The 16,503-nt window shown below is 48.9% G+C and overlaps 1 protein-coding gene across 1 annotated transcript; it reads left to right on the forward strand.

The window, feature by feature from the left end:
- Nucleotides 1-3,670: 3,670 nt before the first annotated feature.
- LOC308259964 (PRAME family member 12-like) lies at nt 3,671-13,141 on the forward strand (the record flags this gene model as incomplete). The annotated part of the gene is made up of 6 exons (XM_080691304.1): nt 3,671-3,679; nt 7,813-7,910; nt 8,090-8,497; nt 8,825-9,406; nt 10,714-11,200; nt 13,064-13,141. The coding sequence occupies 6 exons, from the start codon at nt 3,671-3,673 to the stop codon at nt 13,139-13,141; spliced, it is 1,662 nt and encodes a 553-aa protein (XP_080547430.1).
- Nucleotides 13,142-16,503: the final 3,362 nt, after the last annotated feature.

A 16,503-nucleotide genomic window follows, 5' to 3' on the forward strand; every position in this document is an offset into this window, starting at 1 on the left:
CTGGCCTGGAACCTGTGATCCTCTTATCTCAGCCTCCCAAGTACTGGGATTACAGGCATGTGCTACCACTCCTGGATTACATTTTTTAAACTTTGAAACAAAGTCTTACTAAATTGTTGAGGCTGGCCTTGAACCTGTAATCCTATCATCTCAGTCTCCCAAGTACTGGCCTGGGCCAACAGTCCTGCTTTGGATTATCCATGACAGGACAAAGGCCCTGGAACCTGGGCTAGGTGTCCCCCGGGGAATGGCCCTGTGGGAGAACCCCGCCTCTGAAGGACCGGGGACCAGGAGGTAGCGCCATGGTGACAGGTACAAGCTCTGACCTGACTTCCTGTCACCCACCTCCCTAGAGGCTCCCATCGCCCTACCCTGGGGGCTGCAACTTGGGTGGTGTGACTCCCCAGGTCTGCCGGTCTCTCTGGCCTCAGGCCCCAGCTCCAGGTCTTTGACTTCATCTTCTCAAACCAGGTGCTGAGCTGATTCCCCTGGAAAGGTTCTCTGCCTTCCAGGGACACAAAGACTTCAAAGACTTCAGTCCCTCCCTGCCTGCCCCTCCCTGCCTGCCAGGATTGTGAGACAGCCTAGCTCTAATCCCAGAGACTGGGGAGTAATCCCAGCATTTGAGAGGCTAAGACAGGAAGATATGGGTTTGAGGCCAACCTCAGCTACTTAGTGAGGCCCTTTGCAACTCAGTGAGAGCCTATTTCAAAATACTAAATAGCTGGGCGTGGTGGCCCATGCTTGTAATCCCAGTGCTCAGGAGGCTGAGAATGGAGGATCGTGGTTCCCGGCCAGCCTCAGCTACTTAGTGAGACTCTCATCAACTTAGTGAGACCTTGTTTCCAAATAAAGTATAAAATAGGTGGGTGGCCCAGAGAAAAGCCCCCAGGGTTACACCCTAACCACAAAAAATATAAATAAATAAGTAAATAAATAAATAAATAAATAAATAGGGCTGGGGTTGTAGCTAAGTGTTAGAATGCCACTGGGTTCCATCCCCAGTATCACACACACACACACACACACACACACACACACACACACACACACACACACACAAAATAGAGCCGGGCGTGATGGTACACACTTGTGATCCCAGCATTTGGGAGGCTGAGACCGGAGGATCGCGGTTTGCGGACAGCCTCAGCTACTTAGTGAGGCCCTCTATAACTTAGTGAGACCCTGCCGGGGTCCAGCCTAGCAAGCGTCGAGGTTCGTGTGTTGATGAGAGAAAGCCGAGGCCGAATAGAGAAGAACTGCCACGTGAGATCAGATTCAAGCTTCTCCATTTTATTCAGGATTTGTTACAATTTTTATACTTTTTTTTTTTTGGCAGAAAAGAAAAGCATAGCCATGCAGGCAGGAACTCCAAGGACAGGAAAAGTTTTATTTCTTATAAAGTTTAGGGCAAGGGTGCCAGACATTTAAACAATCATAGTGTGCTTTGTCTCACTTCACGAGGCTGACTCACAATGTACACATTGGCCCAGACTAAGGTCAGTTTGAACTTAATCTTTGGCCCAAACTTTATCCTTGGGAAAAAATTCTTTGCTGCCTGAGTCTCTCACAAGCCGCTGCCCATCAGTTTTAGTTATAATGCTTATACCTAAAATTTTCATTATACGTATTAATCCAAATAATCCTAAAATAATTTTATAAAGAAAGGAATGCCAGACATACTTCATGGGGGATCTACGCCATTGCGGATCCTCCCGATCGAGCTTTCTCAAAATCTACGTGTGATACTGTAGCAAGACCCTGTTTCAAAATAAAGAATAAAAAACAGGGCAGGGGGTGTAGCTCAACGATCAAATGCTCCTGGGTTTCATCCCTAGACCTGCAAAAAAAAAAAAAAAAAAAGAAAAAGACAAAATATATAAAACATGCTAGGGGATGGAGTATAGATGATTTATTTATCACATGACTCTGGTCTTTTCCCCATTCTGAAAGAAAAAAAACAAGAAAAAAAAAAAAAAAAGAAAGGCCAAAAACCCAACACTGTATGAAATGTAGTCTTAAAACTCAGTACAATCTTTTTTTACCTTATTTATTTATTTATTTATTTATTTAATAATTTTTTGTGGCACCGAAGTTGAATGCCAGGAATTTGGGGTTCCATCCCCAGTAACACACACACACACATACAAAAACACACGCACTCACAATCATCTCTGATCATTCACCATGTCATATTACAATCATTCAGCCTGGCTGGGCATGATGAAGAACACATATAATCCCAGGACTTGGGAGACTGAGACAGAAGGATCGCAGGTTTGAGGACAGCCTCAGCAAGTAGTAGTGAGACTCTCAGCACCCTAGTGTGACCCAGTTTCAAAATTCAAATAGCGCAGGGGGGTAAAGCGCAGAGTTAGAATGCCCAGGGGTTGGGTGCCCAGTGCCACAAAAAAGAATCACCTAGCGACATCTCCATGTGCTGTGGTTTTTCTTTGTGGTACTGAGGATTGAACCCAGAGCTATTTCACTTCCAAGCTAGACTCCCAGACAATTTTTATTTTTTGTTATGTAACAAAATCTTGCCAAGTTCCTGCGGATGTCGCTAAATTGCTGAGGCTGGCCTCAAACCTGCAGTTCTCCTGCCTCAGCTTCCCAACTGCTGGAATTATAGGTGTGTGTCACCACGCCTGGCTCCTGCCTGTACTTCTTGGAATTTTGTGTTGATGGCCTCCCCTGAGCCTTGGTCCTGAAGACTAGTCACACCCCGTGGTCTCCTCTTCCTCCCGGAGTGGATGAGGTCTGCCCTTAGTTAACACAGCATCCCAGCCAGGTGTGCCAGCCCTCGCCTGTAACCCCAGTGACTGGGAGGCTGAGACAAGAGGATTGCAGGTTTGAGGACAGCCTCGGGAATATAGTGAAATTCAGTCACCTAATGAGAACCTGTTTCCAAATGAAAGATAATAAAAGGGCTGGGATGTACCTTAAAGGTAGAATATCCTAGGCTCCATCCCCAGTACCACCAAAGCCCAAAACTAACAACACAGCAGGTCAGGGACCATTTGCTTCCTCTTCCATAGTGAGGAAGACACCACCCTCTTCATAATGCCGAGGTTTCAATACTCTTGGGCTTTGTTTTGTTTGTTTTTTGAGGACGGGTCTCCCCATTTACCCAGGTTGTCCTCAGGCTCCTGGGTTCAAGCCATGCTCCTGCCTGTGCCTCCAGAGTAGCCAGGACTATAGGCGTGCAGCACCAGGCCGGCCCAGCTAAGCACTTTTTTTTTTATACTGGAGATTGAAGATCAAACCCAGGGGCATTCTACCTCCAAGCTATACCCCAGCCCTATTTCTTATTTATTTACTTATTTACTCATTTATTTATTTTGTGGTGCTGGGGATTGAGCCCAGTGGCATTCTACTTCTGAGCTGCACCCTCAGCTCTATTTTACTTCCCGACTTTGAAACAGTCTCACTAAGTTGCAACTGACCTCACTAAATTGCTGAGTCTGAGGCTGCCCATGAGGCTGGGATCCTCCTGCCTCCGCCTGCCAAGTACTGGGATTACAAGCATACACCGCCATGCCCGGAAATTATTTTTATTTTGCAAGAGGCTCTCTCTAGATTGATGAGAGCCTCACTGCTAAGGGCGTTCTCCAACCTGTGATCCTCCTGCCTCACCCTCCCAAGGACTGGAATAAAAACCCCAGCCGCCATGCCCAACGTAAGCGCTTTGAAAGGTACAACAGACCCACGCGGCTCTTTTCCTCTCGTAGCCCTGGGGATGGAGCCTTGGGACACTGAGCCTGACATAGACCTTTAGCCACACTTTTTTCATATTGGGGATGGAACCCAAGAACACTCTACCTCCAGGCTAAACCCCAGCCCTATGTTGTATTCTTTATTCTGAAACAGGGTCTCACTGAGTTGAAAAAGGCCTCGCTCTGTGGCTGAGGCCATTCACAAACCCCGATCCTCTTGTCCCAGCCTCTGGAGTATCAGGATTATAGGAATGAACCAACAGTTTTTGTTTTGCCTGAAAATGTCTTTATACAGAAATTTTCAAGCTTTTGGATTTTTGGCCCAATACCATGAGTGGATGAAAGCGTGGCGGGCTCCTCCTCAGGTCTTAGCCTCACACGGAAATCAGTCTCGGTGTTATCTAGTGACTCCATCAGTGAATCCTTGACCTTCAGTCTGTCCCTAATTCTTTCTCTTTCCCACAAGGAGTTCTAAAAGCCTACAACATGGCCCAGGCTGAAAATCCAGCTAAGAGTAAATGGGTGGAGGTTCAAAAATCTGACGAGCTATTGGCTTGCGATTGGCGGCTGAGGGTTGAAAAGGGAGGAGGAACAGAAAGATGAGGAGGAGCTTCAGAGGAGCCAGGGAAGGTGAGGAGTCCTGGAGCCGCCGTCTGGTCCTCCACACCCAGCGCTGCCACCCTCCGTCCAGGTCCGGTGAGTCCCCTGCGCGCGGGCTGGTTCCATCTCCTCTACCCTGTGACGGGCGCCCCAGGATCCCCACATCCCAGGAAGTTTTGGGGTCTGGCCTCAAACCCATGAACCTCCTGTCTCAGCCTCCCAGTAAGTGTTTGCCAGCTAAAAGCTTTTTAAAAAAATATATATATATGATACTCGTTCTTACACTCAGTGACGCTCTACCACTGAGCTACACACCCAGTCCTCTGACTGTGTGTGTGTGTGTGTGTGTGTGTGTGTGTGTGTGTGTGTAATACGGGGAAAGAACCAAGGGTCATTCTATCTCTGCTCCCCTACGCCTAGTTTTTATTCTTAATTTTGAAACAGGGTTTCACTAAGTTGCAAAGGGCCTCACTAAATAGCTGAGGCTGGTAGCGATCCTCTAATCCTCCTTTCTCAGCCTCCCAAGTGCTGGCATGGCAAGCATGGGCCACCTTGCCCAGCTCAAAACTTTTTTTTTTTTTTTTTAATGTAATACTTGGAATGAAACCCAGGGGCCTTCTACCTCCGGGCTATACTCCAAGACCTACTTTACATATTATTTGGAAACAGGGTCTCACTAAGTTGCTGAGAGCCTCACTAAGTAGCTGAGCCTGGCTTCAAACTTGTGTGATCCTCCTGCCTCAGCCTCCCAAGTACTGGGATTACAAGCCCGTGTCACCACGCCCGGCCAACTCAAAAGCTTTTGTGTTGTTCTTGTACTTAGTGGAACCCTAAAGCTTTTTACCTCTGGGCTATACTCGCAGACCTATTTTATATTTTATTTGGAAACAGGGTGTCACTGAGTGGCTGAGAGCCTCACCAAGTAGCTGAGGCTGGCTTCGAACCCGTGCGATCCTCCTGTCTCAGCCTCCCAAGGGCAGGAATTACAAGCCTTTACTATCATGCCCAGCCTCAAGAGCTTTTTTTTTTTTTTTGTGGTACTAGAGGTGGAACCGAAGGGTTTTTCTACCTCCGGGCTATACTCCCAGGCCCATTTTATACTTTATTTGGAAACAGGGTCTCACTAAATTGCTGAGAGCCTCACTAAGTAGATGAGGCTGGCTTCGAACCTATGCGATCCTCCTGTCTCAGCCTCCCAAGGGCTGGGGTTACAAGTGTGCGCCACCACGCCCGGCTTTCAAAAACATTTTTAATGAATGAGAAACATGTATTTGTTTAGAGTTTTCTTCCTTGTCAATCTGAATATTTTCTATTCCCTTCAGTGGCAGGTCATATACTTTGCCTGTTTAAAGTTTAACAGTTTAACAAATCCAATTTGTTTTATTTATTTAATTTAATTTTATTTTTTTTGCGGGTCTGGGGATGGAATCCAGGGGCATTTGACCTCCGAGCCACACCTCCTGCCCTATTTTTATTCTTTATTTTGAAACCGGGTCTCACTGAGCTGCAGAGGGCCTCACTAAGTAGCTGAGGCTGTCCGCGAACCGCGATCCTCCAGGTCTCATCCTCCCGAAGGCTGGGATTACAAGCGTGCGCCATCCCGCCCGGCTTGTTTATTTTTTTAATGCTAGCAGAGACCCAATCCAGTGACCTCTGGCCTCTGTTGTTTGCTTTTTACCTCAGGATTTCACTAGGTTGCTGAGAGTCTAATTTACTCTGATCTCTCTTCTGTGATCCTCTCTAAGCCTCCCAAACACTGGGATTAAAAGTGTGGGCCAGCCAGGCGTGGTGGCGCACGCTTGTAATCCCCGCGCTTGGGAAGCAGAGACTGGAACGCACAGGTTCGAAGCCAGCCTCTCTGGTTTAAGAGACACTGTTTCTTCCTCCCGTCTCAGCCTCCAAAGAACTGGGATTATGAGTTTGAGCCTCCACACCTTGACCCCACTAATAAATTTTACTTTATATTTTTATTTTTTTTGTGTGGGTCTGGGGATGGAACCCAGGGACATTCTACCTTGGAGCTATATCCCCTGCCCTGTTTTTTTATTCGTTATTTTTTTGAGACAGGGTCTCACGAAGTTGCGAAGGGCCTCACTATAAGCTGAGGCTGTCCGCGAACTGCGATCCTCTGGTCTCAGCCTCCCAAATGCTGGGATTACAAGGGTGAGCTCCTATGCCTGGATTTTTTTTTTTTTTAAACTGGTCCTTGAGCCGGGCGTGGTGGCGCACGCTTGTAATCCCCACGCTTGGGAGGCTGAGACAGGAGGATCGCGCAAGGTTTGAAGCCAGCCTCAGCCACTTAGTGAGGCTCTCAGCAACTTAGTGAGACCCTGTTTCCAAATAAAGTATAAAATAGGTCTGGGAGTGTAGCCCGGAGGTAGAAAAGCCCCTGGGTTCCACTCCCAGTACAACCAAAATAATAATAATAATAATAATAATAATAATAATAATAATAATAAGCTGGTCGTTGCACTTGTAATCCCCACACTTGGGAGGCGGAGACAAGAGGATCACGCAGGTTCGAAGCCAGCCGCACTAGATTAAGAGACCCTGTTTCCAAATAAAAAGTATAAAATAGGTCTGGGTTTGTAGCCCGGAGTTAGAAGGGCTTCCAGGAACCCCAGTACCACCAAAAAAACAAAACAAAAAAACCCTGGTCATTATTCAGTTGCTGAGTGTCCTCCTACTTGCTGAGGCTGGTCTGGAACTTGGGTCCATCCATCTCTGCTTCAAATACCGAGATTACAAGGTAGGGTCGCCACGCCCAGCCTAAACAAATCTTTAACTAAGGATTAACAGCTTTGAGGGTGTAACTTGGTGGTAAGGTGTTGCCTAGCAACCTAAGGCTGTGAGTTCAAGCCCCAGCACAGCAAATAACAGCAGAACCAATAACTATTTAAAAAGCTTAAAGCGGCTGGGTGTGGTGGCCCAAGTTTGTAATCCCGGTTCTTGGGAAACTGAGACCAGAGGATCACAGGTTGGAGAACAGACTCAGCAACTTAGTGAGACCCTGTTTTAAAAGAAAATAGGACTAGGGTTTAGCTCAGATGTAGTCTGAAACAGGAACTCCTAAATACTGAGGCTGGCTTCAAACCTGAAATCCTCTTGTCTCAGCCTCCAAGCACTGGGGTTACAGGCGTGTTCCACCAGGACCGACTCTGGGAAATATCTTTCTGTTCCGTCTTGTTGGGTTGATGGAGAGCCACCCCAGGGCTTCCTGCCTGCTCCCCACCCTTAGCACTGAGGTACACCCCCATCCTCAAAGCTGTATACAATGTTCCTGCACTGACTTTGCAGGAAGAGGCCTGAGCCCCGGGGACTTGACCACTGAGCCACAGCGCCTAGCAGTGTCTTTTTTTTTTTTGACAGAATCTCGCTCAGGTGCACGGCGGGCCTCCGGTCATGATGGCCTCGGTAGCTGGGGTCCCAAGCAGGTGCACACACGTTTCGTTCTTCTCCAAGGACTGGCTTGAGAATCGCTGTTCCCTCCATGCAGGGCCGGGCTCTCAGGATCTTCGGCCACCACATCCCAGTGGGGCCAAAATTTGGAGAAGCGGTGTCCGGGATGCATGGAATAGTGGTCCCACAGGGCCGGTACTCCATCCCCAGCACCACACACAGTGTCAATAGGATGAGGCCTCTCACACCACTGATCACTGGAGCAGTGTCCTTGGCCCAGGATTGGGTCCACCAGTGGGTGAAAAGGGGCTTCCTGGGCGTGCCCTGAAAGGATGCCTTTGCCTGAACTTACCCCAGAACCCCTCTCTTTGCAGACACAGCAGGATGGGCATGGAGGCCCCGCCATCTCTCCAGAAGCTGGCCCAGCAGAGCCTGCTGACCAACCTGCCCTCCCCCAGCCCTCCTCTTGAGGACCTGCCGCAGCCTCTGTTTCTAGAACTATTCAAGGAGGCTTTTGTGGGGGGTCACAAGGAGACCCTGCGGGCCATGGTGCAGGGCTGGCCCTTCACCTGCCTCCCTCTGGGGTCACTGATAATGCAGTCCTGGAATTTCTCCTTTGACCATAAAAGTGACTCCTACTACAACATGCTGTGTCTCGAGAGAGAGAACGAATACATGGAAGTCCTGAGAGCTCTGCTGAACGGGGTGAGCCTGGTGCTTACCCAGAAGGCTCGGCCCAGGTTCGGGGACCCGGTACCCAGGAGGGAGGGACAGCTGCGCAGGTAGAGGGGCCCAAGGTTGGGACAGAGGCTTCTGATGGAGCCAGCCAGGAGGACTGGAGAGGCCGTGGCCATGGCCGGGCTCCCTGGGGAAAGGGCTTGTGGGTTTGGAGGGTGCTGTGATGGGCGAGGAGACAGAAGGGGCCAGCGCCTGCCTCTCACAGGTAATAGTATTGGGGCTTGTATTCTACATCCTGGGCCCCATTCAAGGGGAAAGCAGGATGGAGAATGGTAAAGGAGAGGGTGGGTCAGCAGAGCTCAGTGTGGAAGGAAAGGGCGGGTGGGAGGTGGAGCATGCCCCAGTTCTGAGAACCCTTCTGCCTCTCTCAGGTGCAGACTGCAAGTGCTGGATTTGCGGGACGCGCACGGGGACTTCTGGAAAAGTGGGTCTAGAGCCTTGCCCGGGGCCCACTCGCCAGAGGCCGTGTGGGAGGAGCTGAGAGCCAGGCACGCGCCAAGGAGCCCGCCGGAGAAGCCCTTCACGCTGATAATGGACTTTGTCGTAGAAGAGTCAACGAAGCTCAACCTCTTTGACTCCTGCATCTTAAAGTGGGCCAAGAAGAGGAAAGCTCTGCTCCACATATGCTGTGAGAAGCTGACGATCAAGTCCTCCTACTTCTCTGACATGCAGGAAGTGCTACACGGCGTCCGGCTGAGCTGCATCCGGGAGCTGAAAGTGCATTCTCCCTGGTTTCGCTGGACCATGAGAAAATTTGTTCGTTACCTTCCCAAGATGAAAAACCTCCACATCTTTCGCTTCCACAGTTTGAGTGCACAAATTTTAACTTCCCCTACACTAAATAGATGGAATTCCCGCCTCTATGCTCGGCATTTGGGGGAGATGAAGAGCCTTCAGGAGGTTTACATAAATGACGTGTTCTTCCTGTATCGGACACTGCATAAGATCCTGAGGTAAGGGCAGATGGCGGTGATCTCTGCACCCAAGGCCAAGCCAGTCTCCGTGCATAGAATAGGAAAGTGTGCCAGGCCTGGGTGTGTGACCATATGAAGGGACACACCGTATATTTTACTCAGTCCTGAAGGGAGCTCTCCCTTGACCACCCAAGAGTAGGCAGAGGCTCAGCTGGGCCTGATGGTGGGGTAGGGCCGCCATGCTGGGAAGCAGACTGCGGGGTTTCAGATCCAGCACGGGTGGCTGGAGGTTTCTTCTTTAGAAGCAGGTTTAGCTGAGGAGACGGGAACCATGGAAGAGAAGAGGACATGAGCACAGGAGAGCCGCATGCCTGCACGTTTCCACACGGAGGCTCTGAGCCCTCAGCTCTGAACTGAAGCAGCCCGTCTCTGACCCCTACCTGGGCAGGCTGTCCTGAGCCCGGGTGGGGTGTGCAGATGTGGTCTGTGATGCTGGAGTGGAGGGTGAGGAGCAGGAGGAGCATGTGAGCAGGGCTGGTGGTTCTGCTGAGGACCCAGGTGTAGGGAGCCCCAGTGGTTGGAGGCGGCAGGTGAGGTCCCTAGATCTGGCCTGGGTTGGTCCTGGGAGCGTGCCTCCTGCTGGCCACATCTGGCCCAATCTATGGTTTCCTGTTTGGCAGGAAGGAGAGGGAGCTTTAGAGATGGGGGGGGACTGAGGTGTCACACAAGCAATGGAGCAAGGCCTCAGCCTCCAGTGGACGGGAGTGGGCAGAGTCTCAACATGTAGCCTCCGGGTGTCGGCCATACTCAGTCAGGACCACCTGTCCTTTCTACCTACTTATGTTCCCTCTCTTCTCTCTCTCTCTCTCTCTCTCTCTCTCTCTCTCTCTCTCTCTCTCTCTCTCGTTGAATCATCCGGGGATTTTCTACTGTTGAGGTGCACTCTGGCCTTCTCTTTTAAAGTTATGTAGATGCTGGGCGTGGTGGCCCACATTTGTAATCCCCGTGCTTGGGAGGTGGAGACAGGAGGATTGAGCAGGTTCAGAGCCAGCCTCGCTGGCTTAAGAGACCCTGTTTCCAAATAAAAATATAAAATAGGTCTAGGAGTGTAGCCCGGATGTAGAAGTGTTTCCAGGAACCCCAGTACCACAAATAAATAAATAAATAAATATAAGTTTTGTAGAGTCAGGTCTGGCTAAGTTACCCATTCTGGCCTCATGTGAGATCCTCCTGCCTCAGTATCCCCTGTATCTGACCTCCCAGGCTGGGCCACCACCCCAGCAGCCCCTCCCACTTGAGGCCACCGCCACCTTCTCCGCCAGTGATTCCTTGCTCTCTGTCTTCAGGAGCCTGACCCCACTGAAGACGCTCTCCCTGAGGTCAAGCCCACTCGTGGAATCGGACCTGCAGCACCTGGCCCAGGCTCCCAGCACCAGTCAGCTGAAGCACCTGGACCTGAGGAACATCTCCATGACGGGGTTCAGCCCCGAGCCCCTGAAAGTTCTGCTGGAGAGGGTGGCGGGCACCCTGGAGACGCTGGTGTTAGAGCACTGTGAGCTCACGGACGCCCAGCTCCAGGCCCTGCTGCCAGCCCTGGGCCGCTGCTCCCAGCTCAGGACCTTCAGCTGCTGTGGGAACCCCATCTCCATGGGCGTCCTGAAGGAGCTGCTGGGCCACACTGCCAGGCTGAGCTTCTTGAGCCAGGGGCTCTACCCTGTCCCTCTGCAGAGCCAGGACGGGGCTGAGACCTCTCCGCTGGCACATCGAAGGGAAATTGGCCCAGTTGGCACGGAGCTGATCAAGGTCCTGAAGGACACAAAACCTTCCCACAATGTTTGCTTTTCTACTTGCTGTTGTAAACAATGTTATTATTGGAAGGAATTTCATAGCTTGGAGCCCGATGGCAGCTGGACAGTCATAGGTGATATCAATCTCAAAGCCACATAGGCATTTGTGATTATGGCTCTCAATAAAGCTTGTGCCTTGTGGGCACTGGGAAAGGAGAACTCGGACACTGGATCATTAAGGGGTACAGCCCATGTCTCAGCATGCATGCGAAAGACAGGAATGTGCTCCCCAGTGTGGCCCACGACTGTGGTCCAGTGCTAGGAGGCTGAGACAGGAGGATCGCGGGTCTCACGAAGGTTTCAGCAAGTACTGAGATACCCAGCGAATAATGTAGACTGTAATTTAAAATAAATATAAGCCGAGCGTGGTAACTCAGGCTTGTAATCCCAGCATTTGGGAGGCTGAGACTGGAGGATCGCTGTTCAAGGACAGCTTTAGCTACTACTTAGTGAGGCCCTTTGCAACTTAGTAAGACCCTGTTTCAAAAACAAGAATAAAAAATAGGGCTGGGAGTGTAGCTGGGAGGTAGAATGCCCCTGGGTTCCATCCCCAGTACCACAACACACACACACAAAATTAATTATAAATAAATAAATAAATAAAAATTAAAAGGGCTGGGGGGTATATCTTGAGTAGAATGCCCCTGGGTTCAATCCCCAGTACCACAACACACACACACACACACAGTGTTGTGGAAGAAGGGGACAGCCTTGGAGCTGGATGTGATCCCTGGGACAGTGAGGCAGCCTCCATGGACCTGTGTCCTGTGGACCCACAAATCAGAATCTGGGCACCTAGAGGCGGCTCCACCTTGAACTGCATGAAGCCAGCGCCCATACAGGTGGTTGTGAGAAACAGGAACCTGGGTGTCCCCTGTTTCGTGATCTGCCACCTGGGTTTTCCCAGTGGATCCTGAGGCCTCTCCCACGACTGGGAGGGGAAGGAGGCCTGAGTGTTCAGCAGGGTCAGCCGGCGAGACGCAGGGCGTGGCCTGCAGTGTGCCCTTCATGCCCTGACCCTCGCTGCCTTTGGGACAGCTGGGTGAGTCCCCAGGCTTAGCAGGCTCTGGAGGGCTCCCTGGACCCCCACTCACCCCAGGCCAGATGTCTTCCTCCTGGGCACTTGTTGCCTTTATTTTTGTGGCTGGTGAGAAAGTTCTGTCTCCCTCTCATCATCTGCATGTTGGCCCCATGTGTTGGCTGCATTCACTTGGTAGTTCTACTTTAGGGAACTCTGTGTGTGTGTGTGTGTGTGTGTGTGTGTGTGTGTGTGTGTGTGTGTGTGAGAGAGAGAGAGAGAGAGAGAGAGGGAGAGAAAGATCTCATGTACTTTTTTTGTGGTACTGGAGATGAAACTCAGGGGCTTTTCTACCTCCAGGCTATACTCCCAGACCTATTTTATATTTTATTTGGAAACAGGGTCTCACTAAGTTGCCGAGAGCCTCACTAAGTAGCTGAGGCTGGCTTCGAACCTGTGCGATTCTCCTGTCTCAGCCTCCCAAGCACTGGGATTACAAGCATGTGTCACCAAGCCTGGTTTTTTTTTTTTTTTTTTTTTTTTTTTTACAGAATTTTAAAAAGAATGTCCCATCACTTATTGGGACAGATGGCTGGAAACTCATTTTGGACCTCAATACACAATAATGGGTTTTCCCTGAATCCCTATACTGTTTGTGACATCAATCTGGCTCCACTTATGAGAATTTAGATGACTCAAATTTAGGCAACACAAACTCCAAAAGGTGTGAGGTTCCCGAATTGCTGATCAGTTACCTCTTAGATGCCCTGGAAGTCACTTCCAGGATGCAGTGGCACTAAACCAATATTTGGTGTTCCTGTTGTCCCACAGTTGTTTCAAAGCTCTACAGCCCTAGAGCCAGAGGTCAAGCAGCTGATGTCCATTAAATCAATGGACCAAAGGTCCTGAGAAAATTACTTGAAATTTATTTTATTTTATTTATTTTTTTTTTTTTGCAGGTCTGGGGATGGAACCCAGAGGCATTTGACCTCCGAGCTACACCCCCTGCCCAATTTTTTATTCTTTATTTTGAAACCGGGTCTCACTGAGTTGCGGAGGGCCTCACTAAATAGCTGAGGCTGTCCGCGAACCGCGATCCTCCGGTCTCAGCCTCCCGAATGCTGGGATCACAAGCGTGCGCCACCACGCCCAGCTTTGAAATTTATTATTAAGCAACTTGTCCCATCAGGGTCACCAAGAATGTTAACCATTGTAATGGTGCTGTGGGCTAGTTTTCCTCTATTCATCAAGAATTTTTTTAATAAGGAAATTAAAACTAATGGTCAGCTTGGGGCAGATTTAACAATTCTTTATCACAAAATCAGGAGGAAATAGAGAAGAAAAGAAAAGGCAGTGTGCAGGTATGTTGGAAAGCCCAAAATGGAATTTTTACCCCCTCTCCATCTCTGTCCTTTCAATAAATTTTGCATGGGTATGTTCTTATCAATGTCACCAAGGCAGTGGGCTAGTAACTTATTTCTTAGGCCAGTGGTGCCTCTTTGCCTCCAGACAGTGCACTTACTAAGTCCAGGGTCAAAAATATAGCAGACTTCCGCCTCTACTTTATAGGGCTGTGTTGGTTGCCCATCAACTATGGGTAATTTGATTTATTTTTTTTTTTATTTTTTTATTTTTATTTTTATTTTTTTATTTCTTATTTTTTTTGCGGGTCTGGGGATGGAACCCAGGGGCATTTGACCTCCGGGCTACACCCCCTGCCCTATTTTTTATTCTTTATTTTGAAACTGGGTCTCACTGAGTTGCAGAGGGCCTCACTAAGTAGCTGAGGCTGTCCGCGAACCGCGATCCTCCAGGTCTCAGCCTCCCGAATGCTGGGATTACAAGCGTGCGCCACCACGCCCGGCTCTATGGGTATTTGAAGCAGCACACAGTTTATCTTTTTTATACCCAGGCCAGGTTACAAAGGAGAACAGGTAAACAAAGGCACTGAATACCTCTAGGTACTTCCAAGGCTAAAGGCTGCAATTGTCTCTAGAGCTTTTAAGGCTAATGACTTTAGTTTCCTTTACATTCTTTTTATTTTTTATTTTTTGTGGTACTGGGGGTGGAACCCAGAGACTTTCTACCTCCGGGCTATACTCCCAGACCTTTTGTATATTTTATTTGGAAACAGGGTCTCACTAGGTTGCCGAGAGCCTCACTAAGTAGCTGAGGCTGGCTTCGAACCCGTGCGATCCTCCTGTCTCAGCCTCCCAAGCGCGGGGATTACAAGCGTGCGCCACCACGCCCGGCTTCCTTTACATTCTTACTCGAAGTTAGCCATTAGAACAAAGGGTAGAGAGGAAGGTGGACTCTGTAGTGTAACAGCTGCTGCCCCTTCCTGCCTGAGGTACATTTTCTAAATTAACACCAAGCCAAGTGTGGTGGCGCACTCTTGTAATCCCAGCATTCGGGAGGCTGAGACAGGAGAATCATGGTTCGCGGACAGCCTCAGCTACTTAGTGAGGCCCTCTGCAACTCAGTGAGACCTGGTTTCAAAATAAAGAATAAAAAAATAGAGCAGGGGGTGTAGCTCAGAGGTAGAATGCCCCCGGGTTCTGTCCCCAGACCTGCAAATAAAATAAAACCAGAGTAATTTTCCAATACAAGCACAGATTCAATTCCCAGTACCACAATAATAAATAAATAAATAAATAAATAAATAAATAAATAAATATTCTGTGCATGCGGCCTCGAAGATAAGATACTCTTTGGTTCCGCCTTCAGTACAGCAACAAGAAAAAACATATCTCACAGCTGTTGATACATCCTGGATCTGTGTAGCTTCGAAACACAGAAGCTGCGATGGCTGAGATCCCATATCTGTTACAAAACTGGTTGTAGTTTGTTTATACGACACTTTAAATTTCAGTTCATTATGAATGTGAAAGCCTTTAGCCCAGATTAGAAATATAGAGGAAGTTTAAAGACCAATTGAACTCAAAGGAAGATGAAGTGTTATCGTCCTGTGCCGTGGAGACGGAAGCTCTTCGTTGGGTTTCCACAGCGCACATAGCCCCTGGGCTCAGTAGGCAGCCTCTCCATGGTGCCCTCTGCTCAGGACCAGGCAGCCCCGGTGAGGCTTTCTCAAAAACACCCAATAATTTTGTGAAGAGTCTGGCGGGATCTCCATGACTGGAAATGGAAAATTCAGCCTCAGGACTCTGATAGGTAGTCACTACGAGGTCCACCCAGCCAGACAGAGGTCCTTACCTCAGGGTGCTTTATCAGCCCCAACAGAAAAAGGCAAACAAACTAAAAAGGTGTGTGTGTGTGCGTGTGTGTGTGTGTGTGTGTGTGTGTGTGTGTGTTACTGAGTTACTGAGGACTGAACCCAGGGGAATCTGCCTCCAAGCTACACCCTCAGCCATATTTTATTCTTTATTTTGGAACAATTTCTCACTATGTTATGGAGGCCTACAATAAGTAGATGAGGCTGACTATGAATCTAAGATGCTCCTGTAAATCAACATACTTTAGTTAAGATAAAATCCCAAAAGTGCCCCTCCCCAGTCAAGAACAACTGGCTTAGCTGCATCACAAGGTAAGACAATTTTTACAAAGACAATTTATTTTTTTTTTTTGGTGTTACTGGGGTTTCTGGAAGCCCTTCTACCTCCGGGCTACACTCCCAGACCTATTTTATATTTTATTTGGAAACAGGGTCTCACTAAGTTGCTGAGAGCCTCACCAAGTAGCCGAGGCTGGCTTCGAACCTGCGCGATCCTCCTGTCTCAGCCTCCCAAGCGCGGGGATTACAAGCGTGCGCCACCGCGCCCGGCTACAAAGACAATTGAGAGCTCACATTTATAAAGAAAAGTATACTGAGTCTATAGTTTGTCCACAAAGATGTGTCAGGTCTGAATATGTGGTGTTTTAATGAAGATATTTATTCTGACTTTCATATCAGGGTAGGTTCCAAACTTGTCTCAGATGAACAGCACAGCTAGCAAAGTAAGGTTCTTCTTGAAAATGCTAGCAGGCCACCCCTCATATTGATTTCTCCTGATGAGCAACCAGTTCCTTCTGACCCAGAAACAGAGTGTGAGCCTAATACTGTTGTCATGGGTTGACAGGATAACGTCTGTGGGTTTATGGCTTCCATGGTGAAAAGGATTTCGACATGTGCCAGTCAGATATAAAGGCAAAGGTTTAATTCAAGTATAGTAAAGATAGATACACATCCAGGTGAACCACTGGCCACCTCAAAACGTATGAGTAGCTCTGGGATTTTCTGCAATCCCTTCTTATAGGCTACCTACAAAAGGGCT

The sequence above is a fragment of the Muscardinus avellanarius genome (assembly GCF_963383645.1).
Source record: "Muscardinus avellanarius genome assembly, chromosome: 3".
Lineage (NCBI taxonomy): Eukaryota > Metazoa > Chordata > Mammalia > Rodentia > Gliridae > Muscardinus > Muscardinus avellanarius.